The sequence below is a fragment of the Carcharhinus amblyrhynchos genome, chromosome 33, assembly GCF_965287045.1.
Source record: "Carcharhinus amblyrhynchos chromosome 33, sCarAmb.v2.hapA, whole genome shotgun sequence".
Lineage (NCBI taxonomy): Eukaryota > Metazoa > Chordata > Chondrichthyes > Carcharhiniformes > Carcharhinidae > Carcharhinus > Carcharhinus amblyrhynchos.
In genome coordinates, this window is record NC_137356.1 from 14,911,318 (window position 1) to 14,924,953 (window position 13,636).

Consider the following 13,636-nt stretch of genomic DNA (forward strand, 5'->3'; position numbering starts at 1 on the left):
CGACAAAACATCATGAGGACTTGTTCATCATGGCTGGGAACTTCAACTTGCAGGGCCCCAACACCTGAACCTCATTTTCAGGAGCCCTATGCATCTCCACGCTGTAGAGCAGGTGGCTACGTGGACCTCATTATACTGGGTCTCCGCATCAGTCTCAATCTTCTGCATAGGCGTCATCAGCCAAGACTGAAGCAGGTACCTTATGTCACCCAAGAACCATCCCTGCACCCGGGGCTCCTCCCCAAAGGCCTCTGGCATGTCTGAGTCCTCAGTGTGAAACTGTTACGCACGCTGCCAGGGTGTCTGATGCAGATGTGCATGAACATCTTGTGGTCACAAACCAATTTCCCATTTAGGGAATGGAGCCCCTTTCTGTTGATGAATCATCGTGGATTCTGAAATGGGACGTTGAGGGTGACCTGAGTACAGTCCATAGCCTCCTGTACATTAGACATCCCTGCAATGGCCGCGAATCCTGCAGCTCCCTGCTGGGCCTGGCCTGGGTGAAATTTAATATACCAGCCAGTCCAGGCATACAGGGCACAGTGACATCCTTCACACAGGCGGGGATAGTTGACTGGGAAATGCCACACTCATCCCCACTGTGGGTCTGGAAGGAGCCAGTGACATCAAAGTCGATACCCATCAGATCGCATTTCTTCTCGATTATTTTGCCACAACGTAGTAATTTGTTCTGAAGATTTTGATGACTATGTACAAATACCATAGTTATTTGTCAATGTGACCTTAGAAGCAAAGGGAGAGGGATTATATATATTTGAGTAGTTGTGTTGTTGCATGGTCTCTTTAGAAGAACAATCACATGGTCACTGTGTGACATCATTGGGTATTTTGCAGGAACATAGGAACAGGAGTAGGCCATCAAGCCCCTTGTGCCTGTTCTACTATTCAATAAGATCATGGCTGATCTATGGGCTAACTCCATATATCTGCCATTGGCCCTTATCTCTTCATATCTTTGCTTAACAAAACTGTATCCATCTCAGATTTAAAATTAGCAACTGACCTAGCAGTTTGTGGAAGAAAGTTCCAAGCTTCTATCACCCTTTGTGTGTAGAAGTCCATCCTACCATCTCCCCTGAATGCTCTGGCCCTCATTTTCATACTATGCCCCCCCGAGTTCTAGAATCTCCAATCAGTGGAAATAGTTTATCTTTATCTACCCTGTCACTTCCTGCTGGTATCTTGAAGATTTCAACCAGATCACCCCTTAACAAAGAACAACAAAGGAAATTACAGTACAGGAGCAGGCCCTTCAGCCCTCCAAGCCTGCACCGACCATGCTGCCTATATGAACTGAAACCCCCTACCCTTTCAGGGACCATATCCCTCTATTCCATTCTATTCATGTATTTGTCCAGACATCCCTTAAAAGTCACTACTACAGGTGACACGGTAGCACATGATTAGCACTGCTGCTTCACAGCACCAGGGACCTGGGTTCGATTCCAGCTTTGATCACTGTCTGAGGGGAGTTTGCACATTCTCCCTGTGTCTGCGTGGGCTTTCTCAGGGTGCTCTGGTCCCACATTCTGAAAGATGTGCTGGTTAGGTGCATTGACCCAAACAGGCTGGACTGTGGTGAGAGGGAAATTTCACAGTAACATCATTGCAGTGTTACTGTAAGCCTTACCTGTGACTAATAAATAAACTTTACTGTTACATCGTGTAACAATCTAATTTGAATAATCTGTCCTAATAACTGAACTGCTGAAGTCCAGATGTCATTCTTGTAAACCTACATTGTACTCCCTCCAAGACCAATATGGTAGTAAGGGTGTGGAATGCCCTGCCTGCAGCAGTTGTGGACTTGCCAACTTTAAGGGTGTTCAAATAGTCAGTAGATAGGCATATGGATAATGCTGGAATAGTTTAGGTTAGAGGGTTATTAGATTGGTTCCACTGGTCGGCGCAACATCGAGGGCCGAAGGGCCTGTACTGCTCTGTAATGTTCTACGTTCTATGTCCTTGCGGGCTTTGCCTCAGTCTAGGTCCAGCCCTTGTACAGTGAACAGCTCTTAATAAACCTGCTTGTTGTTTTTCACAGGACCCACACTTTTCAACTCCACATTCTTTTTACCCGAAGGAATTAACCTGACAAATTCCTACATCTCTATTTTGTGTGAAGTAAATGAAACAATCACAGATCCCCAGGATTAAATACACGAAGAAAGAGAGTTTGCAGGAGACTAACTTAATAACCGTTCAAGGAGCCAACACAGGCACAGAGGGCCATCTCTCCTCTCAGTGAGCAGTGGTTCTAGTTCTTTAATAATCACTTCTGACTCAGATCTTTTGCTGCAGGAACTGACTCATGCTCAAGTAAAGTTGTGTGGGCACTTACGCTCCTTCTTTTCAAATCCAGAATTGAATTTTCTGGCTGTGTTTGCTGGTGGGATCTTCTGATCTACCAAAGTGAATAGACTTCTAGCTGGCTCATCACATCCATGGCGGGAGGCACTGCACCAAGGCCTACTTCTGGTGACCAAGTGCAAACCTAAGAAGAAGTGCTGGCAGGCTGTAGAGCTAAGCCAGGCATACACACACACACACACACACACTCCAGTAGGGATCACTGGTCAGTGATTAGGAGCAGTCATATGGGCAGCTTTTCTTTCTTCCTGCCAGATTCAGGGCCATAACAGTAAATCACATAGATATCGCACCTTGAATGAGAATCGCAAATCTGAATAGGAACAAGTACTTTCCTGGTTCAGAGATACACCAGCCTTGGGTTTTCTCCGGGTGCTCCGGTTTCTTCCCACACCCCAAAGATGTGCTATTAGGCTGGTTGGAAGTAATAAATTGTCTCTAAATTAGTTTCCCTCAATGTGGATGGCCATAAAACAATAGATAAGGGTCATGGGTGGAGGGGGGGACTGGTAATGTTAAAGTGGCGGCGCAGGCTTGTTGGGCCAAAGGGTCTGTTTCCCGGGCTGTTTTTGTTCTTTGTTCTTGCAAAGGGAGGCAGTTGTTCTGCTTATGTGTAAACCTTTTCTCTGATCTGACAAAGCCAAAGAGTTTGGAGGAAGTATTGCAGTTTTAATACTTACGTTTTTGTGGCTGTAGTCCCATCGACCCAATTCCATTGCCCTCGCACAGCGAGATCACTGAGTCCTATCCAGTATCGCTGATTCACTGTAATTTCACTCATAAAATTCTGCATCAACAAGAATAAAAATTAAAGTAGCAATCTATCACCATCTTAATATTTTAAAATTAACTTTGTGTGCACACAGACTTCTGATGAAGTACAATTTCAGGGATATAGAATCAGAATTTAGTTCCCATTCTATCCACATTTATAATGCAACATAGCTGTAAAACATATTGCACAGTACTTAGAACATAAGAAATAGGAGCAGGAGTAGGCCATCTGGCCCTTCGAGCCTGCCCCGCCATTCAATAAGATCATGGCTGATCTGTCGTGGCTCAGTTCCACTTTCCTGCCCTCTCCCCATAACCCTTAATCCCCTCTCTTATCAAAAACCCATCAACCCGCTTCTTGAAAATATTTAGCGAGGCAGCTTCCACCACTTCAACAGGTAGAGAATTCCAGAGATTCACCAACCTTTGAGTGAAGAAGTTCCTCCTCAACTCCGTTCTAAAACGCCCCCCCTTTATCTTGAGGCTGTGCCCCCTAGTCCTGCTGTCTTTTTTGAGCGGGAAGAGTCTCTCCACCTCTATCCTATCCATCCCATTCATCATCTTATACGTCTCAATGAGATCTCCCCTCATTCTTCTAAACGCCAACGAGTACAAGCCTAGTTTATTCAGCCTCTCCTCATAGCTCAACCCCCTCAACTCCGGTATCAGCCTAGTAAACCTCCTCTGCACTCCCTCCAAGGCCAAAATATCTTTGCGCAGGTGCGGCGCCCAAAACTGCACACAGTACTCCAGCTGCGGCCTCACCAATGCCCTATACAGCTGCAGCAAGACCTCCCTACTTTTATATTCAATCCCCTTCGCTATGAAGGCCAGCATCCCATTCGTCTTCCTGACCACCTGCTGCACCTGCAAGCTGGGTTTTTGCGACTCATGCACAAGGACCCCGAGGTCCCTCTGCACCGTCGCCTGCTGCAGTTTTTCGCCATGTAAGTAATAGTCCTTCCTACCATTCTTCCTACCAAAGTGGACCACCTCACACTTGCCAACATTAAATACCATTTGCCATTTCCTGGCCCATTCGCCCAGCCTATCTAGATCCTTCTGCAGACTCTCCACACCCTCCGCACAATTTGCCGTTCCCCCAATTTTGGTGTCATCAGCAAATTTCGACACCCTACACTCGGTTCCCTCCTCCAGATCATCTATATAAATTGTAAAAAGCTGAGGCCCCAGCACCGACCCCTGGGGCACTCCACTAGTCACCATCCGCCAATCCGAATAGCACCCGTTGACCCCTACTCTCTGCCTCCTATTTGACAACCAATCCTCTATCCACACTAACACCCTACCCCCAACTCCAAGTGCCCTGACCTTCTGCAATAACCTCTTATGAGGTACTTTGTCAAACGCCTTCTGAAAATCCAGAAAGACCACATCCACCGGCTCTCCTCTATCCACCGCCCTAGACACATCCTCATAGAACTCCAGTAAATTTGTCAGACACGACTTCCCTTTAATGAAACCGTGCTGCGTCTGCTCTATCAAGCAATTCCCTTCAAGATGCCTCGCAATTTCCTCCTTAATGACGGATTCTAACATTTTACCTACCACAGACGTTAAACTAACCGGTCTATAATTCCCCGCCTTTTGCCTGGCACCCTTCTTAAACAACGGCGTAACATTAGCCGTTTTCCAATCTTCCGGCACTTCCCCGGAATCAAGCGACGTCTGGAAAATAACCACCAAGGCATCCACTATAACCTCCGCCATTTCTTTCAAAAACTTAGATCTGCCTCCAGGTGGTCAGGTGCACAACCACTGTGCAGGGCCAGAATTTAATTCCCAATTGCTTTTGAGAATGTAGTGATAAACCACCACCTTGCAGTACGGCAGTCTATCTGATGAAGGTACACCCACAATGCTGTTAGGAAGCGAATTTGACCCAATGGTTGTTAAGGTTCAGCAACATATCTCCATGTTAGAATGATGTTCAATTTGGAGTTCCCATCCATCTGCTACTCTTGTCTTTATAGGTGGCAGAGATCAGAAGCTTGGAAGATGCACCGGCATACCCACTTTCTGAGACTCATGCACAAGGAAACCCAGATCCCTCTGCACAGACGCCTTTTCAATCTGTTTTCCATTTAAATAGTAATTTACTCTTTTATTTTTCCATTTGCAATGGATAACCTCGCATTTATCCATATTCAACTCCATCTGCCAGATACTGGTCCAATCTCCTGGCCTGTCAAAATCCATTTGTAAATTTTTGATCTCCTTGCCACAGCGTGCTTTCCCATCTATTTTTGCGTTGTCAGCGAATTTTGCTATGTTACACTCTGTCCCTGCTTGTAGGTCACTTATATAGATTGTAATTAGATGTGGTCTGAGAACTGAGCCCTACGGGACCCCATTAGTTGCAGATCACCAGCTGGAGAAGGACCCATTTATCCCAACTCTCTGCTTTCGAACCATCAGCCAATCCTCAATCCAAGCCACTACTCTACACCCAACCCTTGGAATCTAACCTTCTGGATCAGTCTCTTATGCGGCACCTTATCCAATGCCTATTCAGTTCTAAATTATTATTATATAAATGAAATTACTCATTATTGCAATGGAGAGGGATACGATCACATGGCAGGTTAAGGTTTATAATTGGGGCAGGGGTAATTATGATGCGATTGGATGAGAATTAGGGACCATGAGATGGGAACAGAAACTGTCAGGTATGGGCACAAACGAAAAGTGGAGCTTGTTCAAGTGGATAAGCTTACAGTGTGTTAGCATTTATTAACAGGGGTTTGAGTTTAAGAGCTGTGGGGCTATGCTGCAACTATACTGGACCTTGGTGAGACAACATTTGGAAGATTGTGTTCTGTTCTGGTCACCTCACTATAAGAAGGATGTGGAAGCATTGGAGAGAGTGCAGAGGAGACTTACCAGGAGCTGCCTGATTTGGAGGGTAGGTCTTATGAGGAAAGGTTGAGGGGGCTGGGGTTTTCTCTTTAGAGCGGAGGAGGATGAGAGGTGACTTAATAGAGGTTTATAAGATGATGAGGGGGATAGGTAGAGTGGACATGCAGAGACTATTTCCTCAGGTGGATGTAGCTGTTACTAGGGGGCATAACTTTAAGGTTCATGGGGGGGTGATATAGGAGGGTTGTGTGAGGTAGACTTTTTACTCAGAGAGTGGTTGGGGTGTGGAATGCACTGCCTGCTACGATGGTGGAGTCAGGCACTTTAGGAATTTTCAAGCGATTCTTGGATAGGCGCATGGAGCACACCACAATGATAGAGAGTGGAATAGCTTGATCTTGGGTTCGGACATAGCTCGGCACAACATTGAGGGCTGAAGGACCTGTACTGTGCTGTATTGTTCTATGTTCTATCCTAGTTGAGAGCTCAGAATACAGTTAGATAGTCAGAACTCTCAAATCCCCATCAGCTTTGAGTGGCTACAGCAACTACAGAGCTGGCTCTTCAGGGACAGTTTCCTTTGCCTAACAAGAATCTATCTATCTGTGCCTTTTAAATATTCAGTGACCTCTCCACTGCCTTTTGAGGCAGAGTTCCAAAGTCACACAATCTTCTGACAGAAAACATGTTTCCTCTCTGTTCTAAAAGAGTGATCCCTAATTTTAACAGTGCCCCCGAGTTCTAGACTCACCAACAAGAGGCACCATCCTTACCACGCCCACCTTTTCAAGACCATTCAGGATCTCATATGCTTCAAACAAGTTACCCCTCACTCTTCTAAACTCCAGAGGGTCCAGATATAAGCCAGGTCTGTCCATCCATTCCTCATAAGAGAAGTCACTCATACCAAGTATCAATCTAGTGAACCCTGAATCATCTCTAACGCCTTTACATCCACCCTTAAATAAGGAGACCAAAATTGCATGCAATATTTAAGATGTAGTCTTAACAATGTCTTGCATAACATCCTTTATTTTATGTTCAATTCCTTTCATAATAAGGGATAATATCCCTTCTTAATTACTTTCTGTACCTGCATACAAAATATCTATGACTCATGCGCTAAAACACCTAGTTCCCTCTGCATCTCAAAACTTGGGAGCTGTTCATCATTTATGTTATTCTGCTTTTTCACTCTTCCCACCAAAGTGAACTACTTCACATTTTCCTACATTATAATCCATGTGCCAGCTTTTTGCACAACTGATCTCTATCCGTCTACAATCTCCTCATGCCCTCTTCACAACATACCTTCCTACCTATCTTTGTGTTATCTGCAAATGTAATTACCATCCTTCACTTTCCCCATCTAGGTCATTGATATAAATTGTAAACGGCTGAGGCCCCAGCACAGACACCTGTAGGTCTCCACATTGCATATCCTGCCAAACAGAAAAAATACTCATTTATGCATATTGTTTTCCTGCCAGCCATTCAGTCTTCTATCCATGCTAATATGTTACCCCCTCCAACAGGAGCTTTTATTTTCTGCAATAGCCTTTCATGTGGCACCTTATCAAATATCTTCTGGACTACTACTGCATGTCCACAGGCTCTCTTTTATTCACAGCAAATGTTACTCCTTCAAAGAACCCGTTAAACATTTCCCATTCAATAAATCGTTAAACATGATTTCCCTTTCACAAAATCACTGATTATCTTGCATTTTCAAAGTGCCCAGATATAATCTCCTTAAAGGTTGATTCTAATACTTTAACTGACTTGGGGGAGAGTTTCTTTTCTGAGGACAAACACAGATTGAAGAGTGGTTGGAAGGGGAATTAGGTTTAGGATGGTGAGGGATACAGCAAAGCCATCTGAATTGGTCTGCAACAGGGGTGAGTCACTGATGATCATAGAAATCATTGAAACCCTACAGTGAAGAAGGAGGCCATTCAGCCCATCGAGTCTGCACTGACCACAATCCTACCCAAGTCCCTATCCCACAATCCCACATATCTACCCTACTGATCCCTCTAACCTGCACATCCTGGGACACTAAGGGGCAATTTAGCACGGCCAATCAACCTAACCTACCCATCTTTGGACTGTGGGAGGAAGCAGGAGCACCTGGAGGAAACCCACGCAGACACAAGGAGAATGTGCAAACTCCACACAAACAGTGACCCAAGCTGGGAATCGGATGTGGGTCCCTGGTGCTATGAGGCAGCAGTGTTAACCACTGTGCCACCATGCCACCCTAATCTGTAGGATTGGGGGCAGAAATTAGGTGAGAAAAGATTGGTGCTGGCCTTGCCCCCATGTATAAACATTAATCCTTACCTGCTGTTGATTGGTGTGAATGACTATGAGGTTGGACTGTTTGGAGGAGCAATCCAACTTAGCTTCAGACCATGTCTTCAAAGATTGAGAAAATTGATAACATTTTCCCTCAAAGTAACTCCAGCCACTGGCACAATGTCTACACCCAGGATCTGGAAAAAGATTGCACATTGATAGTCTGTGAAACTCAATGTGGAATGCCATAAGCATAGATAAGGGTCATGGGTAGAGGGTGGACTCGTAATGTTAAAATAGCAGTCTGGGCTCGTTGGGCCAAAGGGCCTGTTTCCTGGGTTGTTTTGTTCTTTGTTCTTTGAAACAGGATTTCCTTGGTGTGTCATTGCAATATCTATCATTACGCTGGGAGTAGCAGTGCAGGTGTTGATGGCGATATTCTAAATTCACTCGAGTTCCTCAATATAAAACTAGCCTCTTTAACCAGGCACTTAATGCTCTCTGTCGCCATCTTTGGTTTTTGGCTGCAGTTACCTGTAATGGTTGCATTGTCTGTGTTCTGTTTGGAGTCATTTATTGCTTCAGTTGTAATACTCTGAAAATGTACAGTGAATCTTTACATTGGCTCATTGATTATTTTCCCATACAGGTGTGGAGGCTATTAACCATGTTATTTTGAATCATTGATGGAAACAAATTTAAATTAGAATTAATTCCAGGTGATGAAAAAGTAATGAATAAATACCTTTATAAATATAATTTGATTTTATGACCCAACGTCTCAAGGTGTGAAAGCCCCTTGCAACTGACAATCTCACTACTCTATGGATTTGAGACTTATCCTGTCTTTCCCAAATTTTACTTTCCTCTATAAACTGCAGTGCCAGTTAAGCTCCATTCACTTCCTCAACAATTCTAATGTTTTTAACATATATACTGCTTCTTCAGGCAGAGCCCTCAGGGATGCAAGTGATGCAAGAAGCATCTACCAGATGCCACAGTGCTATTTAGCCAAGAGGTTACCAGCGTGTCCAGTCAGAATTCCCTCTTTCCTGTGACCCTGCTCCAGCTGCTCAGGCCAAGAAGGGTATACCTGCCCCACAGCAGAGGATCCAAAGCAGGTCTGGGGCCAGCAGGACACCCACTGAAGTAATCTCAGACAACAGGGCGGAGAAGTCAGCAGGGTGCCTTCATGTCTGCGGTTGATATCAGAGCTGGGGCCAGGCATAGCAGTCGATTGCATTAAGTTAAGAAATTATATTGGATACTGGAGGCACGGCTGCTCATTCACCTTTATAAATATAATTTGATTTTATGACCCAACACCTGAAGGTGTGAAAGTCGCTTGCAACTGATTCTATATGGCGTCTGTTCGAAATGCTAGGGGTGATTTTTTACCATCGCGTCCCGATAGGCCGGGCATACTGTTAAGATCGTGTGAGAACCGAGACATTAGGTTTGCGCCTGATTTTTTGCCTCTCACAATCTTACTGGCACTGGATATTCAGTGTATTCAGCCTCCCGCTCATCTCGGGTGAGACGCTGAATATATTATTCAAATCTACGTTTGAACAGAATTAGCAAATCCGACATGCAATCATCTCGGCTCACTTGCCTGTGTGGCCTTGCTGGGAGAGGTTCTCCCCGGCCAGGATCACAGCTGGTCCCCACAAACAGGGACCAGTCATGATGGCCTCTCTGGTAGAACAAGAGTCCATTGAGGGCCTCCGGGAGGGCGAGCCTGGCACTGCCCACTGGGCACCCTGGCACTGCCCAACTGTGGGGGGCTGGGCCTACAAGGGTGGGGCGAAACTGGGAGAGGGGTGATTGATTAAGGAGGGGGAGGCCTCACTGCCACTCTGCAGGAGTTTGGTGGGATAGGGAGGTGATGTCCCATATGCCATACTGGACTTCATATTGGGGAATGAGCCAGGCCATGTGATTGATGTTTCAGTGGGGACAAATTTGGGCTTAGCGACCATAATTCCATAGGATTTTGGATAGTCATGGAAGAGTGGCCTTCTTAATTGGGTGGGGGTCAAATACATCCAAATTCGACAAGAACTGGGTAATGTGGATTGGGAGCCGCTATTTGAGGGTAAAGCCACATCCCTTTTCCCCGCAAAAATGAAGGATAGAAATGGCAGGATTCATGAATCATGGATGACAAGGAAAATTGTAAACTTACTCAAAAGGGAAAAGGAAGCATACAATAGGTCTAGTTAACTAAAAACTGACAAAGCCCTTGAAAAGTATAAAGTAGAAAGAAACTTGAATGCAGAATTAAGAGGACTAAAAAGGGACATGAAATATCTTTAGCAAACAGATTCAAGGAGAATCCCAAGGCTATTTTGATATAGTAGGAGCAAGAGGGTAGCAAGAGAAAGAATAGGCCCACTCAAGGGCAATGGAAAGAAATTATGTGTGAAGTCACAGGAAGTGGGTAAGATCCATATAGAGTACTTTGTACCGGTATTCACCAAGGAGGGCATGATGGATGTTGAGGTCAGGGATGAGTGTGTGAATGCTCTACAGAATGTCAATATATCAGAGGAGGGAGTGTTGGGTATCCTAAATTGTGGTAGACAGGTGTCCGGGGCTCAGTCTATCCTGGGTTACTGTGGGAGGCTTGGGGAGAAATAGCTGGGGCCTTAATATATCTTCACATCTTCTTTGAGCACAGGCAATTATCCAGAGGACTGGAGAATAGCCAATGTTGTTCCCTTGTTTAAGAAAGGAAGCAGGAATTATCTAGGAAATTATAGGCCGGTGAGTCTGATATCTGCAGTAGGGAAGCTTTTGGGGAAGATACTGAGGGACAGGACAAATGCACATTTGGAAGACAATGGACTAGAGACAGCGTGGTTTGTATGGTGAAGGTCATGTCTCACCAACTTAATTAGGTTTTTTGAGAAGGTGACAAAGATAATTCATGAGGGAAAAGCTGTGGATGTAGTTTGTATAGACTTTAAGTTTATTTATTAGTGTCACAAGTAGGCTTACATTAACACTGCAATGAAACTACTGTGAAAGTCCCCTAATCTTCACACTCCAGTGCCTGTTTGGGTACACTGAAGGAGAATTTAGCATGGCCAGTGCATCTTACCAGCATGTCTTTCGGACTAAGGGAGGAAACCAGAGCATCCGGAGAAACCCATGCGGAACACAGGGAGAACGTGCAGACTCCGCATAGACAGTGGTGCAAGCTGGGAATCGAACCTGGCTCCTTGACATTGTGAGGCTGCTGTCAAGGTCCCTTATGGCAAACTTTTACAAAAACTAAAATCACATGGGATTTGGGGTGAGCTAGCTAGATGGATACAAACTGGCTTGGTCATAGAAGACAGACAGGTGGAAGGGTGTTTTCAGAATGAGGATCTGTGGCTAGTGGTGTTCCACAGGGGTCAGTGCTGGAACCACTGTTTTTTCTGGTGTATATAAATGATCTGGAGGAAAATGTGGGTGGTCTGATTAGTAAGTTTGCAGGTGACACTAAGATTAATGGAGTTGCTGATGGTGCTGGGATTGTCAGAGGATCCAACAGGATATAGATAGATTGGAGGTTAGGGCATAGAAATGGCAGATGAGTTTAATCAGACAAATGCGAGTTGATGCATTTTGAAAGATCAAATTTAGGTCTGAATTATACTGTAAAACATGAAGTTTATTAGTCACAAATAAGACTTACATTAACACTGCAATGAAGCTACTGTGAAATTCTGCTAGTCACCGCAGTCCGGGTCAATGCACCTAACCAGAATGTTCTTTTAGAATGTGGGAGGAAACCCCCACCCAAAGGAAACCCATGCAGATGTGGGGAGAACATCCAAACTCCACACAGACGGTCACCCAAGCCGAGAATCGAACCAGGGTCCCTGGCGCTGTGAAACAACAGTGCTAACCACTGTGCTTCAGTGTGGTGCCATAAATGGCAGAACCTTTAGGAACATTAACATGCAGAGGGATCCAGGTGTGCAGGTCCACTGTTCCCTAAAAGTGGCAACATAGGTGGCCATGGTGATTAAGAAGACATATGATATGCTTGTCTTCATTGGCTGGGGCATTGCTTGCAAGAGAAGGCAAATCACGTTCCAGCTCTATAAAACCTTGGTTAGATCACATTTGGAGTATTGCATGTAGTTCTGGTCACCACACTACCAGAAGGATGTGGAAGCTTTGGAGAGAGTGCAAAGAAGGTGCACCAGGATGTTGCCTGGTCTCGAGGGTGTTGACTATGAGGAGAGGTTGAATAAACTAGGATTGTTTTCACTGGAAACACAGAGGCTGAGGGGAGACCTGATAGTTAGTCACAAGCTTTTCCTGGGTTTTAGTGTCATTTACAAGGGGGCACGGGTTCCAGGTGAGAGGAGGAGGGTTTAAGGGAAATGTGCGGGGGAAGATTTTCATGCAGAATGGTGGGTGCCTGCAACATGCTGCCAGAGGATGTGATGGAAGCATCACATTAGCAACATTGAAGAGGCATCTGGATGGGAACATGAATAGGGAGGGATTAGGGGATGATGGACCAAAGGCAGAAGATTTCTTTTAGTTAATTGGGACATCATGATTGGCATGGGCTTGGAGGGCTGAAGGGCCTTTTCCTGTGCTGTATTTTTCTTTGTTATAATGTTTATGTGGGTAACTGTTACACAGGTAACTGTTGAGAAAGATCGCAGCCTGAAGTGGACACACCAACTTCATAAAGCTCTTCAGTTTGTTAAATATCCACGGCCCCCGAGCCTTAATCCTGTGAAGACCACACAAAAACCATGCCATGTCTGACGGTGAAGACTAAAGCAAGAAGTTGTTTTCTGATTTTTGCCTAGTGCATCTCAGCGTCAGTGAGGGCCATTGAAGCAAAGGTCTGCCAGTCTCATTCATGCAGACTGTGGTAGGTCCTTGCTGGGAGGCATCTTGTGATGAACTATGATGATGTTTCTGTGAAGGTGTCTCAATGTGAGACACTGGCTCAAGGTGGTGTATAGTTTTGTTTTGGAACGGCATAAAGAGCCATGTGAAACTACCTGTGAGAATAAGCAGCTCAGTCATAGTGTAACAATTACTATAGACTACTTACTAAATTAAAGACAAATACACACAAACAAGACTATAACAGTATATATAAGACAAGTAAACAGCGGAGGTGACAAGCACTCTCACAGTTTTATCTAGAAATTACCCCTTGTTCCAAATTATACCTACGATAACTGAAGTCTGTAAGCCTCCCTGTTCCCAAATAACATCAGGCACAAGTCAGGAGTGTGATGGAATATTCCCCACTTGCCTGGAT

The 13,636-nt window shown here is 44.9% G+C and overlaps 1 protein-coding gene across 1 annotated transcript in view; it reads right to left on the minus strand.

Annotated features, from left to right (window-relative positions):
- Positions 1 to 352: 352 nt before the first annotated feature.
- The window catches only part of LOC145360912 (uncharacterized), a 56,710-nt gene continuing 43,426 nt past the window's right edge, over positions 353 to 13,636 (minus strand). The window contains exons 4-6 of the mRNA XM_080216415.1: positions 8,392 to 8,543; positions 3,075 to 3,181; positions 353 to 710 (exon numbers count right to left, since the gene is read on the minus strand). Of these exons, the coding sequence (XP_080072541.1) occupies positions 353 to 710; positions 3,075 to 3,181; positions 8,392 to 8,543 (617 nt within the window). The remainder of the gene's footprint in view (positions 711 to 3,074; positions 3,182 to 8,391; positions 8,544 to 13,636) is intronic.